Source organism: Mytilus edulis, chromosome 13, assembly GCF_963676685.1.
Source record: "Mytilus edulis chromosome 13, xbMytEdul2.2, whole genome shotgun sequence".
NCBI classification, from domain to species: domain Eukaryota; kingdom Metazoa; phylum Mollusca; class Bivalvia; order Mytilida; family Mytilidae; genus Mytilus; species Mytilus edulis.
Window position 1 is genome coordinate 5,139,075 of NC_092356.1, and position 18,628 is coordinate 5,157,702.

General features: G+C 33.0%; 1 protein-coding gene across 7 annotated transcripts in view; it reads right to left on the reverse strand.

Moving 5' to 3' along the window:
• Positions 1-16,362: 16,362 nt before the first annotated feature.
• Positions 16,363-18,628, reverse strand: part of LOC139501623 (uncharacterized) — a 33,805-nt gene continuing 31,539 nt past the window's right edge. For all 7 annotated transcript variants that reach the window (XM_071290749.1, XM_071290750.1, XM_071290747.1 and 4 more), the window contains one exon: positions 16,363-17,500. In XM_071290749.1, the coding sequence (XP_071146850.1) occupies positions 16,668-17,500 (833 nt within the window). In that variant the 3' untranslated portion in view covers positions 16,363-16,667. The remainder of the gene's footprint in view (positions 17,501-18,628) is intronic.

Consider the following 18,628-nt stretch of genomic DNA (forward strand, 5'->3'; position numbering starts at 1 on the left):
AAACGACTGTTTTGTTGCTTAATTTTTCTCTGATGCGTCATAAGTACCATGCAAAGTATATTACAGCAATATTATATTGCAAAAGTCGTGCAAGTTCGTTAAACGGAATTGTCCTGACGCTGTGCTGGTGATAAGAAAAACGGTCCTTGTTCTGTGCTCCTATGTCCTGGTTCTGTGCCTTTATATTTTAGTTAAAAGTGGCATATATTCAAGATCATTGATGGTGTACTGATATTGACTAATTAACTGTTGTCTGCTTTCTTGAAATTGACATTGTTGTGAATCTGTTTACTGTTATTATGAGAGAAAAAAATACCCCTATTTTTTTTTTTTTTTTAAATAAACAGTAATCTTATTTATTGGCCTGTTAATGGAACCCTTCTTGTCCCCTTTTAAGAGAAGAAAATATGTTTACGATTTTCGGGATTACGATAATTTTGCAAGATCACCAAAATACGTTCTTATTTATACAATACTTATATTTATAAGTAGATGATGTGGTATGTTTGTTGTCAATGGACAAATTTCCATAAGAAACCAAAGAAAGTATGTTTTAACAACCATACGTCATCGTACGACCTTCAACAATAACCAATAAAATAAAAATGTAAAAGGTTTTGCATAAAAATGGAGAGCAAAAATATAGAACAAAGGACTTTCTGAGCGTTTGAATCATATGTCTTTAGCAGCTTCAAACACATTTGTTTGTGAACAATTTAGTGCTGACTATAAGAATAATAGAAGTATTGCGGGTTTGTTTGGGGTTTTTTTTTGGGGGGGGGGGGGATAAGTTAGAGCGAGGTTACAGTGAAAGTTATAAGCTTGGAATAGTTTCCCGTAAGATTTAAAAGTTGTATTTTAAAAGAAAAATGTATCTTATCGCTATTCAGAATCACTTGCTGTATCTTATAGCTATTAAGAATCACTTGCTGTATCTGTAAGATTTTTTCAACATAATTGTTTTGTCTGAACGGTTATCAGGTTTTTTTTTCTCGATAGAACACTAAAAAAAATCACTATTTTATGAAAGGGCAGACTAGAATATGTCAATTTCAAAAATTAAAATATCTCGTAGCTTCATACTACCAATTGAGTATAAAACAAGTATATAAGTTTAAAAAAGAAATTCTTAGATTAAACACCTACATTTAACTTTAAAAGGCCATAACAGTTCAATATTCAAAACAATACAAATCTACACACACACAAAACTGGCTTAATTTCAACTGGTTATCAACCCGAATCGCTATAAGATCATATATAAGCTCACCTGTGTCGAGGGGTCGTGTGAGGTTCATGTATTGTCTTGGCGTCCGCAATTACAAAAAGATCTTTTCTGAAATTACTTGACCAAATGTAACCAAATGATTTTTCAAGAGTGAATCTTGGAAAAACAATATTCATCAATAAACATGACCATTGTCTGTTAAAATGTATTCGAGTTTTTAGTTACTACCGATTTCATTGAGTATGTAGGCATAAGGTAATATATTTGGTTAGCTTGCTTGTTAGCTAAACCGTGAAGTCATTGTTAGGTAAGGTATACTACCCTCCTTTCGAAGTAGCCTGGTCCTACAGACAGAAAGATGTGTCATTTGTCGGACTAGTCTACTCTTAAAGTAGGGTAGTTTACATAACCTAACAATGACTTTTCTGTTCAGCAAGCAAGATAACCAAAGATATTCCCTTTGTCTACACACTCATTGAAATCGGTTTTAATATTGCAAAAGTTCAAGCAATTAGGGCAAAACTTACCGAGTAAAAAAAATCAAAAGGCCAATGTCTATCTACCTTGCACATTTCAGAAAATTCAGATCAGATAACGAAACTGGGTCCAGCAACATTTATAAGCAATTTTGACCCTCACAGTTTCCATTCACCACAAATATTCTCGTTACAACGAATCATTTTAAATACAACAATACCAGTTGCAGCCTTTTGTGTATTTATTAATATATGTATACGGATAAAGTTATGAAAGACAGCAGGGTCACAAGGGTGAGGAGTCCATGTCATCTGAAATAAATGCTAAGCATAGATGTAGAAAGCGACAGATAATCATGACATTAAAAAAACTCTCTTCTTTTCGACTTTTTTTGAACAAATTGACACATAAAATGAATTATATAGTATTGTGGAATTTTTAACTTGTGTTCAATTCATTGGGTACACCTTTTACTAGGATAACAATCCTGTCAAGTATGAGCTGGGTAAAATATTTCAGAAAAGAAGATGGTAATGTGAAAGTTTCCGTGCGTCAGGTGCAACAGCATACGAACAGCTAACATGCGTCGTCAGGGTGGAAGCTAAAAAGTCCACGAAAATTTGATTTAAAACCTTTATTCGTTTCAACAAAGTTATTGAGATTTTGTTGAGGCTTTAACCATCTACGACAACAAGAATTTTTTTTTAGAATTTACAGCTCTTCTATAAATATATGCAAAGCAAACCATTGATCAAATTGCTTGCTATGATTGTTTGGATGTTTGTAAACGACAGGTAAGTAGTCTGTTTACTATATACTAGAATTTGTTTGGACAATAAACATTAACTTCAATTCATGTCAGTTTGTATTTGTCCAATCAAATCTCAGTATGTATTGAAACTCCGCCTACCTATTGTTTGAAAACATCCAAGCAAACATAGCAAGCAAGTCAATCAAAGTTTTTTTTTGTTCATGCTTTTATAGAAGAGCTGTACTATATAATGCAAATAAGCGTTTAAGTCTTTCGCCAAAAAATACTATCAATTTCTTTTTGTCCTATGTAAACTTCCGTACCATTCCCTTCCATTCATGATCTTTAAATTGAACTGTAAAATATTTCTTGGTACCTCCTTAATTCCTTTTGTAAGTTCATGTAAACATAATTATGACAATAACTGTTGTGAGCACAAGATTCACTGCACACTTTTAAAGTTCTGCTTCATCAAACATTAAAATGTGAACTTAAGTTTTGAGACACGATTGGGATTTTTGTATATGAGAACATGGTTTATCTATTAGTTGAAAATGCGGCTTTGAACTAGCTTTCAGTACCTGCGAGCATTCGTTGTTCAATAATGTGTGTCTTTGTGTTATTATTTTATGTGATAAATTGTTGTGTTGGAACACCACTGTAACAATGAAGGAGGAAATGAGGAGGGTTTGTTGGGTGGAAGTGGGGAGGGGTATGCGGAGCGCTAACAAACATGTCTATTCGGCATGGGCTTTGATCATTAATGAAGCATCAATCTAAGGGGCATTTAATATCTTAATAAAACTATTCTTATTTTAGATACTATATATTGTTATCTGATATTGGACGAAAGATGTTGCCCTTTTATGTAATTATGTAATACAAGTTACGATCATTTGAAAACACATATTGAACAGCCAAATGGATGCACAAGAGCTAAAATAGGATTCATAGATCCTATTGACAACAATTATCTGCCCAATTTTATTGATTTTGTAACATTTGTTTCAAATTTGACCAACTTCTTATCCAAAATCACCAGCACCGTATCAGGACCCACCAGCACAATGACATGACCCACCAGCACAGTATCAGGACATGAATAAATTAAGAAAATGCTAAATTTTAATAAATTGCAATGTTTTTTTCACAAAATAGTTTTGTCGTGTGGATTGCGGTATAGAAAGCGGACTCTATGAGCATTTTTGTTTAATTTTTTCAGTTCTAGATTTTCTGAAAATGAGCATTTTTGTGTTTCGCTTACTGAAACAGTTTAGAGGGTCAACTTTTTAATGGTTTACATATGAACCCATAAGAAACAAAATTGAAAAATCTCAACTGTTTTCTTCCATTTTAAATGAGTGAAAACGTCAAAATTCATCATTTTCGTCTATGTTTATATTTTTTCATTGATCACAAGCACCCGTCAGGACCGAATCACCAGCACAGAACGTTCTCTCGCAGGACCACCATACCCACCGTGGGGTATAATAGTTGTGAACTTTCTCATACTAAATGAACAGTTAAAAAGTTGTCAGTATCCACGTAATCTTTAAAAGTCGGGGTTTTCGTGTAGAAATCGGCCATCCCAAACCTATGTTGAACGAGTCGATTTTACCTCTTTTTTAAAAAGAATGTTCTGTTGACGTATTACTATGAGGTATACTTTTCTTATTTTTCAATTTATTGCCGTGTTTCAAACTGATATCTTGTGTATTTTAAGGAATGTGATAGGTTCTAGTAGGACTGAAATAAAAGCAAAAAGAATATTCTCGTCGTTGACTGATGAAAACTTTTATTCCATTATGTAAAATCTTACACTCAACGTATTTGTTTGACTTGTTTTGTTTTTTATTAGTGATGAGGGGATAATTATCAGGGCTATTTACATATGCATTATAAGGTAGTACACTTTTAAAGAGTTGTAAACAGTGAATTGATTACTGTTCAAACTCCTAGCTATACATTAAAGGCAACAGTGAATTACTGATGTTTTAATCTCATAAATCAGTTAAGGAAATCAATTTTAAGTGTGTGCCAACAAGGTATGCGTCTTCTGTCATGCATACAATTGAGAATGGAAATGGGGAATGCGTAAAAAGCCTGACAAAACAGCAGAATACATTCAAAAGCCATCAATGGGTCTTCTTCAACATAGCCAGCAAATACCGCGTAAATGTATCTACTAAAATGCAATCCACAATCAGTCAGAAATTTGTATCTAATGTACGACCCAATTGATAAATAATTAACAAATCAGACGACATTTCTGTGTCTTTTTGAAAAGGAATAAGTTGGGTATGGATCAAACGTGGACATTTTAGGTTTTTTTTTTCTTTTCTGCGGGATTTTTGTTTAGAAAACAACCAAAAGAGTTAAAAATATAGGGCCAGTAATGATAAGTTGAAAGACCAAATGTGTGTACCTCTAAACTTGTTTACCTTTAAAAGTATTGTTTCAATGTATGGTTTTAACTGTACAACAATGTACTTGTGGGTAATTTTTGTAAAATAACATTTCATGTATGATTCATAAAACAAACATTTTTCAACAGTGGAGAGGCATTTCCAAAATAAATTCTTATTTTTAATAACGTGCAACATTCAAGAAAGCAAGTTCCCGTAACAAAGTGCACAGGGAAAACAACGAAAGGATTGTAGTATAAATATAATTGTAAAAGAACATCTTTTTGAATGTGTCTTGTTGCACTATTTGATTTGATGAAGTCGTCTGTCGTCAATTTTATGGTCGATAGGTTGACACGTATGTTTTGGATTTTACAGTGAGTCGCAAGTAGTTATTTTCCTGAATTCGGTAATTCTTTGTCAGCTCAACTAAATTTGACACTGTTAAATTAAGAGATAACTGTATTGCATTTGAAGCTTTCAGGACGTCCATCGGTAGTTTTACTGTTGCAAATTTTGTTTACCTGGCGACGCGTAGCGGAGACAGGTAAACGGGTATTTGCAACAGTAAAACTACCGATGGCCGTCCGCAAAGTTTCAAATTCAAATATAATTGACATCACCATTGTCATATATGAAACATGCAGATAGACATGTATACCATACACGCAATACCTTGGCGCTATAGCATTCAGGTATATATCCAAAAGGACAAACAACATAAAACGAACATTGCCGAATGATGCATGATACTGAGTTCGATGTTAGTTGAAACCTTGCAGAAGTCAAAAATGTACACCTTACAATCATTACATCAACACTGGATTGTTTTTTCGGCATTTTGTCTCCCATTGTCTTTTATTATTGTCGTATTGTTATTTCTTTTTCTTTTCATTTTCTGAAAATATTAATACTTTGAAATGCTTAAACCTATTGAGGATGTTGACCTATCTAGCTTTTCTCAATACCATTAACAAATATTATTTTATCATATAATTGAAGAATAATTTCAACGTCTTCGTAGCATCAGATCTTTCACGATCTTCAAAAATGCGGTACGTCATCTTTCACGATCCGAAAAATCGATTTTGTGTAAATAGTTCTTTATAAACCAAGTTTCATATTATATTTATACAAAATAACTATGAGAACCATTTGATTAATTCAAATAGAATGCCCTTACTCGGATAAAAGTAGTTTATCTAGTAGTCGAATTTGTGAGAAAAAAAAATTGTTTGTTTACATTTTTTATGTCATTGAAATGTCGAGAAGCAATCTGCCTTTTGTTGTTTTTTTAAAAACTATGTACTTTTGAAATTGGATATTCTCACATACTGATCATAATGTTAAACCATTTTGACAGACAGTTTTATTTTGTCGTAAATTTGTCTGTGTAATTAATTACATTACAATATTTACTGATCTTTCATATGTCCTCTCGATTAAATGTCTTTCACGATCCGTTACCAGAACTTTCACGATCGTCTCTCAATACTTGACCGCCGTTAGATATTCTTTCACGGTCATTTCTCTCGATAAACCGAATGACACCCGTGGGTATATCAAATTCATCAACAAAATACGTCATTTTGATACATTTTTTTCTGTATCAAATCTAATAAAAGAGGGACGAAAGATACCAGAGGGACAGTCAAACTCATAAATCGAAAATAAACTGAGAACGCCATGGATAAAAATGAAAAGGACAAACAGACGAACAATAGTACACACGACACAATATAGAAAACTAAAGAATAAACAACACGAACCCCACCAAAAACTAGGGGTGATCTAAGGTGCCTCGGAAAGGTATGCAGATCCAGCTCCACATTTGGCACCCGTCGTGTTGCTTATTAAAATTCGATAGAGCTTTCAATAACAATAACCACTTTTCATTTCTAAAAAATGAAAGTTGGCAAAGCAGAAACTATTACAAAGTCAACCTTTCTATTATGTCGATCCATTTGTATACTGTACATACCATGCATACGACATCTGTCGAACGGAGGTTTGGAGTATGCATTTCAAAATGCAGTTGACAGCAGAAAACATTAATTTATTTTTTCTCAGAGTTGCATCGATTTAATACCCTTCAATTTATTATCGGCGATATAGCTTTTTAGTTCGGTGATGATATCGGAAAAGGGTTGATGAAATGGGAAAATAATATCTGACTAATATCATTAAAGCTCGCAATGAGTTGTTGCATGTTTAAATGTCTAAATTCTTTAAATGTATTAAAGTTTGAAATTGTGTCAAGTTTATGTAAATATGCATGTATTTTTAGAAAAAGTCTATGTTTATATGTGTAATATTTTTAAAAATGTGCAGGATATCGCAAGGTACTTTTAAATGTGCAGGATATCGCAAGGGTTTCTTTTAAAATGTTGGATTTTAAAAGATATAGTTTTACGAATATATTGACATTTTTAATGATAGTGATGTTTTTATTTATATACGCTGTATTTATTGTATTTATAGCTTGTATGACGCAAACACTGATACCCTGTTGGTGTTTGCCCCCGATGTAAAGGGGAAGTTTTATAAAAAAAAAACAATATATATATTACATTCATCTGTAAACCAGGGTTTATCAGTTGTAGTTTTAAATTGTTTATAATCATCAGTACATACATCACAGTAGTTCTTATGTCTAATTTCTGACTTTGTGAACTGTTTAAAAATGTCAGACAAAAGTTTATTTGATTCATCCAAGCAGATATTGGTGTCCATATTTTCCTCTTTATTGGTCAACATATCCTCAAACTGCTGGGTGTTAGACAACAAACTCTCTCTGACGTCATATTCGGACTCGTTTCTCCATTTAAAAGTATTATAAACATGATTACTACATGAGCATTGGTCTTTGATAAAATTTACAGTTTTGTCCCTAAATTGAACTGACGATGGAGCGTGACATGAAAAACTAGTAAACATTCCTACGTTAAAACTCTTTACAATTTTAAACATATTCTCAGATAATAATAAATAGTCAATTACACTACAACCATTTTTACTATTAAAAGTTATTTTACCACTATTTTCGCCAAAACGTCTGTTACAGATGCGTAACCCGGCGGAGTTACATAATTGTAAAATTCTTTGTTTTGTTTAACATCACACTCCGCTGATCCCTACTCCTTCCACAATTGACCGTTAACAAATAGCTTATTGCCGAAAATATATGCCTTCTTATGATTTTCCGCTGTTGTTTCATATATCTATAATCCTTAAACTAAATGAAATCAATACTGAACTCTACGACAGGTCGGCTGTTGACCTCAATTTACTTGAGAATGCAGACGCATATTTTAGTGGTCGGCAACAAATTTTCCTGAAAGGTGAATCAATTGGAAATAAAATCTAATAGGAAATAAAAGGACGACCATTTAATATTCTGGGGGGGGGGGGGGGGGGGTTGGATCGGTTATTTATTTTTGTAAACTAAGAGGACAGGTTTTTTTTTTCTGCACTATTGAAGCAATTCTTTTAAGATTTTTCATTTTCATAAAACCAAGGGACTGATTGTTTATTTTCACAACTATATTCATAATATTCGAAAACATACAATTTTAAAATTATTTGTTTATTATAAATTATAATACATGTATAAAAAATTAGTCAAGTCATTATGTACCATTAAATCAGAATTAATCATCTTACTCTGCAGAAATGAATCTTCTATAATCTGAACTGCATATACATGTATGGCATACATACACAGTTTGGTTGTTTCTAGCCCTTTTTAAAAGTATTGGCAAACATGTTTCGCCGAGCGGAGCGATGCAAAATAAATTTTGAAGGGTTTTGAAGCCACTGAACCCCAAAAAGCTATAGAACAAATGATGCAAAATCATGCTTTCTGGGTGTTCCCCAGACCCTTTCTTAATCTGAAGATGCAAGTTCTGTGTTTTTTGACAATCTTTTGGTCTCTAAGCAAAGTGTATAGATTCAGTACTGTAAGACTTAAGTTTCTAGGGAAAACATCAAAAGACCAAATTGCATGATAAAGCAAAAATATAATTCACATAGTTTAGTCTGTGGCTTCTGTTTTTAGTAGAGGGGCATAATGTTTTCTGGTCTGTGCGTCCGGTCGTCCGTCCGTTCGCCCGTCCCGCTTCAGGTTTAAGTTTTTGGTCAAGGTTGTTTTTGATGAAGTTGATGCCAAATTAGAGTTTTGACCCCAATGTCACAAGTCACTGAACATAGAAAATGATAGTGCAAATTTTAGGTTAAAGTTTTTGGTCAAGGTAGTTTTTGATGAAGTTGGAAGTCCAATCAACTTGAAACTTCGTATACATGTTCCCTATGATATGATCCTTCTCATTTAAATGCCATATTAGAGTTTTTATCCCAATTTGACGGTCCAATAAACATAGAAAATTATAGTTCGAGTGGGGCATCCGTGTACTATATAGACACATTCTTATTTTTATTTAAACTCATGATCAAGTTAATTACAAAATTACTAAATTACAAAAGGAATGACACACTAACAGAAAACAGAAGGGCATCAATGAACAAAAGACGAATAAATAAGAAACATTGATCCCGAAAAATCAGGGGCTACGTCTGAGGGACAACATAACTTGCTTCTTGCAAGGCACTCGACGTGAACACAATTTGATATGGAGACAAGCGTTTGATTTTGAAATTTTCACATCAGGCATTTGCCTCAATGCAGTTATGGCCCTGTAATATAAAAGTGAGGTAAGGGTTACTGAGACAATATAACTTATGTTAAATGATACCTCATGTTAAATGAATTCAATTTTCAGTCATTTCAAGTATATTTAATAATATTTAATATACTTTTATAAAAGATCTGGGAAGTTTTTCCCCCGATTTTTTTGGGGAAAAAAGATGAATATTTTTATGATTATAAAGGCCGAGTTATTTATTTTCAAAATCCTCCTGCCCCCCCCCCCCCTAGAATATCAAACGGTCGTCCCCTAATGCCGGCATGACAAGCTAGCTAGGGGATCTAGGATTTTGGAAAGGGGGTGGGGGCAAAGTATAAAAAGTATTTGTTAACCTTTTTTGGCTAAAACAACATAAAATAAGTGTAAAATACTCTTTTGCAACGGTGCCTGACGCGGGACATGTATATTTTACAGTTAAAGTGTAAGGGTTGGACATTTTTCATGTCGTATTCTCCAAATTAATTGTCTATTATGAAATGATTGGATGAATCCTATGGATGAAAGATATATAAATGTATTTGATGTGGGACTTACCAGTACAAATGTACATCGAAGATTTTCATTTGTTGTATGTTTAGGTTGCATAACCTCAAAGAGATATAAGCCGGGCTATTCTATTAAATTTACTATAATAAAATTGAGAATGAAAATGGGGAATGTGTCAAAGTGACAACAATTCGACCATAGTGGAGACAACAGCCGTAGCCCACCAAAGGTTCTTCAATGTAGCCTGAATCTCCCGCACACGAGAGAAAGACAAACAAGCAATGTTTATCCAACTCGAGTTAAAAAAGACAAACAAGCAATATGTATCCGACTCGAGTTAGGAAAGACAAACAAGCAATGTTTATCCAAATGTTTGACACCCATCAAGGGAAGTGAGGGGTTCCAAATCAACCAAAGGCTACAAATGAGTCTGAAATGACAAGGAATTTATGAATAACGATCAACAAATGGAGACATAAAGGCCACACCCGGCACACAGGTTGCAGTCGTGCCTTGGAAAAAAGTATTCAATATTATAGCAGTCCGGCAAAACAGACACTCTGGTCAGATATGGAATTTACATGCAAACCGTTAACCAAGGCTCCCAAAAATACGCCCGTTTTTTATTCATCATGTTCATTTAATGCTAGAAATATTTGTTTCTAATAGCCAAAAAAAAACAAAAAAAAACGGACAAGATTATTGTTTTCATTGCAGATATATACAGCCAGAATTTGTGTTTAAGGCAAAACTCAGACTGCCTCTTTATATCAAATGGTTATAAACCATTTGATAAGAATCAAAATCTATCTAGAGCTTACTGACTGAGGATCATTATTCAGCTATGTTATTAATAGACTGGGGCGTGTGGGGTTAAACATTGCTTTCGTAGGTATATAATATTGATGTGGAACTTTTTTTTTCACGAGAGTGTACTAATATAGTATTTCTTTCTGTTTAGTGAAATTGTAAAATAGAAGTCACTATGTTCTTAATAAATCCTTTGTCGCTCTGATGGTGTCATGCTTTTCAACTCAGCCTTAGCAATGTGTAACTTACAGTAATTTGAATTTCAAAATGACTTGAGTAACGCTTTTTCGACGCACGGGTCAACTGCATCGTGGCGAATCACATGATTTTGACATTATCAATAATATATTACAGTAAATACGAGCGAAAATATCTTTATAAGTAAAGAATTGTCGCATAAAAATTAAATACAAGGGGAATAGCAAAGTTCACAGTCTAGTTTGATGAATCATTTTACACCCCAAAAAAAGTGCAAACAAAAAAGGAGGTGTACGCCCTCTACGCCCCACCCCCTGGATCCGCCACTGCAAGCACACATTTATACGAAAAGAAATGCTAAAACAGAAAGAAGATATCATGAGAAATGACCTTGCAATAACCTATTGAAACCAAAATAATTACATAGCAGAAATAAATTGAAATATTGTAACGTGACCGAGGGGAGGAGCAACACCGACACAGACGGACGTACATAACCATACTTTGACACGACAATGTATCCTTTTACAAATGTAGCTAGAAACGCCTGCTCTATAGTCGGGTTGTTGTCGCTTTGACGCATTATCCACTTTCATTCTCAATTTTATGGTAATTCCCATGAACTAAATAATACGTTATCTATTTACATGAATTTTTTTTTTTTTAATTTATTCACAAATTTACATTACTTCAGATGCATTGACAACGTTAGCTTCAAAGTTTAAACATATAAACTTTAAAAACCAAGTCCTTCCGTATCTTTACTTTTAAAACAATCAAGGAAAATCCTTACAGTCGTGAAAGTACCACAGCTTCTAGTATCTTGACCAACCGACCTTTATCATAGAGTTTAATTATTTTCTCTTTAGACAAAACAAATAGCATAGCTAATTTATATTACCCTACACACAAAGACATCGTTACTTGTCTTAATTATTCTGACAGGTCAACTTTAACTGCAGATAATAAAACTAGCCATTTGTCAAATAAGCCATGCGTCATTAATTTTTTGTGTACACAAATAAACAGTAAAATATTTCTATATTAAAAAAGTATTGGTTATTTATATTTTGCAAAAAATGCTCCTGTTTCTTTTATTTAAACTTATCAAAGTAGTGTTGAGTGGAAACCGTTTTTCAAAGAGTCCTATTCATCCAATTTGTTTTTGGTAATTGTTGGCTAATTTTGTTTAGCCTTTTTCTAATTATTATTCAATTAATAAATTAGTATACATGTCTTAATATTATAATAAACTATACAACATCTAAACCAGCAGTCATTCTTCACAGAGGTAATGTGAGGTACAGAGACTACGTGACAAAGAAACGGCGGGAAATCGAAATCGGAATTTTTGATGTGAAAATTTTGAGTTTTGAATTATGAATTTTGAATGATCCTTCTCGGCTTACGTAAAAATGTACAGTCATCTACTCTGTTTACCTATTTACCACTGTGATATAAAATGTACAGTCATCTACTCTGTTTGCCTATTAACCACTGTGATATAAAATGTACAGTCATCTACTCTGTTTACCCTCATACCACTGATATATAAAATGTACAGTCATCTACTCTGTTTACCCTCATACCACTGATATATAAAATGTAGTCATCTACTCTGTTTACCCTCATACCACTGATATATAAAATGAACAGTCATCTACTCTGTTTACCCTCATACCACTGATATATAAAATGTACCGTCATCTACTCTGTTTACCCTCATACCACTGATATATAAAATGTACAGTCATCTACTCTGTTTACCCTCATACCACTGATATATAAAATGTAGTCATCTACTCTGTTTACCCTCATACCACTGATATATAAAATGAACAGTCATCTACTCTGTTTACCCTCATACCACTGATATATAACATGTACCGTCATCTACTATGTTTACCCTCATACCACTGATATATAAAATGTACCGTCATCTACTCTGTTTACCCTCATACCACTGATATATAAAATGTACCGTCATCTACTCTGTTTACCCTCATACCACTGATATATAAAATGTACCGTCAACTACTCTGTTTACCTATTTAACATTGAAACATTATCAAATTCCATAGCTGATGTTTATTATTAGAAAAATATATTTCACGGCACCTTCCAGCCTCCTTTTTCTAAAAAGAGAATGTCAATACACAACACAATGTAAAAGGTAAAAGAAACAAATCTCTACACGGGATACGAGACAAAACAAGCCACATCTTTCAGAGGTTAGAATACGATGTAAAAGATTTGAAAGCCATATATAGTACACAATTTGTAAAATTTCCTCAGAGAAGGTATTGGCAAAACTCTGGTTAGTTTGTGTACGTATTATATACATTTGCAACTAGTCTCATATTTCTAGTAAAACGGTGTGGGGAAACAAATCTTTCGTCTAATCCTGTTACATTTTGTGAGTATCCCATGTCAGGAACGTTGTCGTACACATGTATATTATATCGACGTAATGTCCCCCCTCCATTATTCAGAGAATTAGGTGTTAACAGTAGATCTTTGATTGCTTCTATTGTATTTATTTTTGTATTTCATGGAATCGAGACAATTAAGAGTGAGACATATGTTTGGTCACCAGTCTATTTGTCCGCGAAGACTATATGTATGCATCACGAATTTGTTTTGTTATTCCTGTCCTTGGGCTGCTGTTCCATTGACGTATGTCCCACATCTAAATCTCCTTCTATTGTCACAAAATGGAAGTTCCTACATAATATAAGTTTCAAATGGAAAAACTATTCTGGAATATTATTCCCACTGCAATAAATATTACAGTATATGTTACTAACGGAATAAATGGTATAGAATATTTGTTCCAACGGGAACAGATATTATGACATTGTTTGCAGTGGAACTTCTGTTAGGCGGAACAAATATACGTTGACACTTAATTTTCCTTGTACCCTACTGGCTGAAAAAAATATATATATATATAAATCTGATATCACTTACATGACATAATTTTTATAACACATGTCTCAGTATTGGTGACGAATAAACACGTCTACCTTTAGATGTCTTTCTGTTATTTTTGTAGCTAGATTTCTGTCTCATTGACATTGTTATTTTTGTAGTTGGATTGCTGTCTCATATACATTACCTCATATCTCATATATTAAAGCAGCACTTAATTTTCCTAGTGCACAAGCTGGCTGAAAAAGTATTATAAATATCCTGTTACAAAACTTTGAATTTTCTTATCCCAGGAATATATTACCTTAGCCGTATTTTGCACAATTTTTTGGAATTTTTGGTCTTTAATGCTCTTTAACTTTGTACTTGTTTGGCTTCATAACTATTTTGATCTGAGCGTAACTGATGAGTCTTATGTAGACGAAACGTGCGTCTGGCGTACTAAATTATAATCCTGGCACCTTTTATCATATAAATCTGATAGCAGTACCAGTTTTGCTTTGAATCAAACATAACGGATTGATAATTGTATAGAACAGTATAGTGCAGCTATCGGGTCTTTAAGTAATGTTGAAAATGAAAGAATTGTAAAGAATGTATATGAATTTATTACAGAGTCTAAGAGGTTTCTAATTGTGTAATGTAGAACATAATAAAGTGCAAATACATGCATATTGTGTATTACCACTCACATCATCACACTCCATCTTTTCAGAGTTCAAATATGTTATATATATAATATATACATAATGTATTGTTTGTATGTATGCTTTGTAAATATTCTACTGTTATAAATTGTTATGGGAGAAGACTTTATAAGTTTGATTAACTTGTGTCTCATCCCTTTTGCACATTTACGCAAATAAAATATGTTTAAACTGAAACGGATTGATATTTTTTTCTCCTTAACTTTCAGTGGCAAATACTTCTTAGATATTAAACACATTGTTTCAGAAAATTTAAGGGAAACGATATGACACATGTGACTACTTTGACACTTTGCTGTTGTGTTTTCTGAGTGATGAAAGAACCAATCGTCCGGAAACGCAAACACGCACTTGCTTCAAAGGTGTTTTTGGGTGTCAAGCGTAAAACAAAAGAATTAACGCGCACATAATTTTATGAAAATAACGCAGACGTCCTTACAAGTTCTACGTAAGTCTTACTAATTATCTTGAGACAAATAAACATGAGTGCAAACTAAAAGAACAAAACACAACCCTCTTTTCGTGATTATATTTTTTAAACACCATGGACAATAACACGATGACGGGGTGTATAAGTACAAATCCACGTAATATGTAACAGAGGAACATAATAAGGCATATATAAACAAAGCATATTAGCAATAATAGAAGACAAACATACAAAATGTATTATAGAACAATAGCACAATGGATGTTTAAGTACAGAGCCACGCCATTTTTTACAAACAAATAGGGAATAATGAGGTGCTACAATATAAACCAAGATAAAGAATAGAAAATAATGAACAAACAGTATAACGAATAAAAAAAATGAAGAACCCCATCCACACCCTCATACCACACAAATGAAAGAAAAAAGAAGTATCAGTCCATAAGACAAGCAACCCGACGACACCAAAAAATTGAGAATTTGCTCTGATTTTAATTTGCAAACTACACATCCGACAAATTAATAAGGAGACAAATATATGACTAAAATTCTTTAAAAAGTTTTCAAAAATATGATGAAGTCTATCTTGAGTCATGGTTTTCTCTGAAACAGAAAGTGTATGTAAATCAAAGAACATTTATATGTCTTTGTAACATTTCTCTAAATTTATTAAAAAATTGATTTGTTGTCGCAGATGAAATTAAAGCGTTTATCGCCCAATATACAGCAACCAAACGACACACTAGGATGTGTAATTTATTTCGAATGTGTTTACAACCATTACATCCGTATATAGATATAGGAAGATGTGGTGTGAGTGCCAATGAGACAACTCTCCATACAAATAACAATTTAAAAAGTAAACCATTATAGGTTATAGTACGGCCTTCAACACGGAGCCTTGGCTCACACCGAACAACAAGCTATAAAGGCCCCCAAAATTACTAGTGTAAAACCATTCAAACGGGAAAACCAACGGTCTAATCTATATAAACAAAACGAGAACCGAGAAACACGTATATATTACATAAACAAACGACAACTACTGTACATCAGATTCCTGACTTAGGACAGGTGCAAACATTTGCAGCGGGATTAAACGTTTTAATGGATCCAAACCTTCTCCCTTTTTCTAAAACAATAGCATACCATCACAACAAAGAAAAACATACGATAAAATATCAATTGGCAGACTTAACTCAATCAAAAAATGTTTCGAATAAAAATTATTGAGGTTTAAAAAGATATCATGAAATATATTTTTAATTTTTTTTAGTCTTCAACTATCAATTGGTGTTAATCAATAAAACAATTGTAATATTTCATTAAATTTCCATATCAAGTTACCCTTTTGTCACACATGAAATAAATATGTATATAACAAATGTGTTAATTTTGTTTTTCTGTACATAAAATGAATATTTATTTAAGTTAGATTGATAGTAAAGAAAACAAAATTTGATACAAAATATTTTGAATGACTAAATGCACAAACAGATCCGAGTTCGAATACACTCATTGTCTGAAGAAATTATTCATGTTTATTTATGTTGATATTTGACGTCAAAAGAAAAAGCATTTCCGTTAAAATTATTACAAACAAGCAGAATATTTTCTTTTTTGTCATAATAAATTCCACGTGGCTTGTTTAATCCATCTGATTCAGTAAGAAGTTCTCTATGATTTGAACCATCATCTGATACAACTATTACAGTGTGTGTCCTCTTATTAGTCACATAGACATTCCCCTCATTATCTGTTGTTACACGACTTAAATCTTGAAATTCATCCATTTTAAACTTCCACATTAACTTTCCATCTAACGAGCAGCAGTATATTGATCTAGGGTTTATACAGACCAACCTGTCTCTGTGTACTGTAATGTCGTAGATACCGTCTGAAGGTGCCGGTATAGTACGTCTTACTTTACCTGTCAGGTCCATAACATGTATTATACTCTTATCAATAACAACGTACAGGTTATTATCATTATATGATATTCCGTAGCAGTCATCACTGATGTCGATTGTACTGGTGACAGAACGTGTAGATATATTTATTATCTGTATGGTTATGTCATATAAACTGGATACTGCTACAGTGTTACTATCTATCTCTGTTATAAAACGTGGTTTATAGTACAGAGGAATGTGATCGATATCAGAACCGTCTGAATTACAAATAATAAGTCGTCTATTGTTAAAGTCAGTAAACACTAATGTATTGCCTGTTTTGATACAGCTAGTAATGACCAGATTTTCATTCTTTGACTTTTTGATATTTAACTGTTTACGCAAAGTAACAAAAATAGGAAGGTTGTATTTGACGGGTGTTTGAGCTTGGGTGAATGATTCTTCTGCCTTTCTTGTGTTTTCTGAAATGGATAAAAATAAAACAATATTGAACAAATATCTGAAAAAAATGGATTGAATGTTGTAACATTAATCTCTTTGTTAAGTAGAGTATGGAATGTTAATTGGGGAAAAATAGGGGGATATTTTTAGCAGATTGACTTCATTTTTATCGGTAACTTCACAATAATCATGCTTTGTTTTGTTTGGCGGCTGTTTTTTTTTCACCTTTGCACATTAGCCTGTATTTTGTGTTAAAGAATAGTCCATTCATCCGGTTTTAGGAAATGTTATTTATTTCCACAGCGAATCTTCCCCAAATTCAAGGATTGAAAAATGAGAGAGACTTAAAACAAGGCAAATGTGCTAAACAAGTACTGGACAGACCTATTCAGTTGGAGACATAATTTGTTTGGCGCTATCTATCTATGTCACGTTCTAGAAAAAAATGTTGTTTAAACTTCCTTAAGTTTGTTCTTTTTGCCGCAAGGATACATAGGGGTTTATTGTTTTTTTTTTTACAGAACCAACTGATAAAAACCACTAGACAAAGGGAAAACTTTGGCACAATGAATAAAAGTAGAAACACACAAGAGATATTACAAAGATGTATTATTTGTTGATTGCATAACGTCCTGTGACAAATATTTCATGCATGTTCAGGACGAAAATGACAATGAATCTGGTATATAGGTCGGAGAAACATTGAGATTACTACTGGAAAATGAGGGTTTTATTTGTTAGGGACAGGCAAATTGCCTTGTAACAGCCACCCCCTTACGAGCCCCTCAAAGAGTTGTTACAAGGCCATTTAACTTACTGAGAGCGTGGTAATCTTTCTACACCATGTTCACGAGGCATCGGATTTAACGTCACCATTCTGACCAGACTTGGCTTAATTTCCGTTACATCACGTAAAGCCAAACAGACGCCAACGTTGACAAAAAATGTATTGACGCTGGGAAAAATGGTCACAATGAATTAAAACACACCAGAGATATATTGATATTGGATAGAAGAGTGGATTTGCGATCTTTATTTAATTTTATCATTCATTTGCTGTAATATATGAGTTGAGTACTGTATAGAACAATAATCAACGTGCCATGATTTAGAGGGGCTTCTGTTTAATAGTGACTTACTGAAAATGA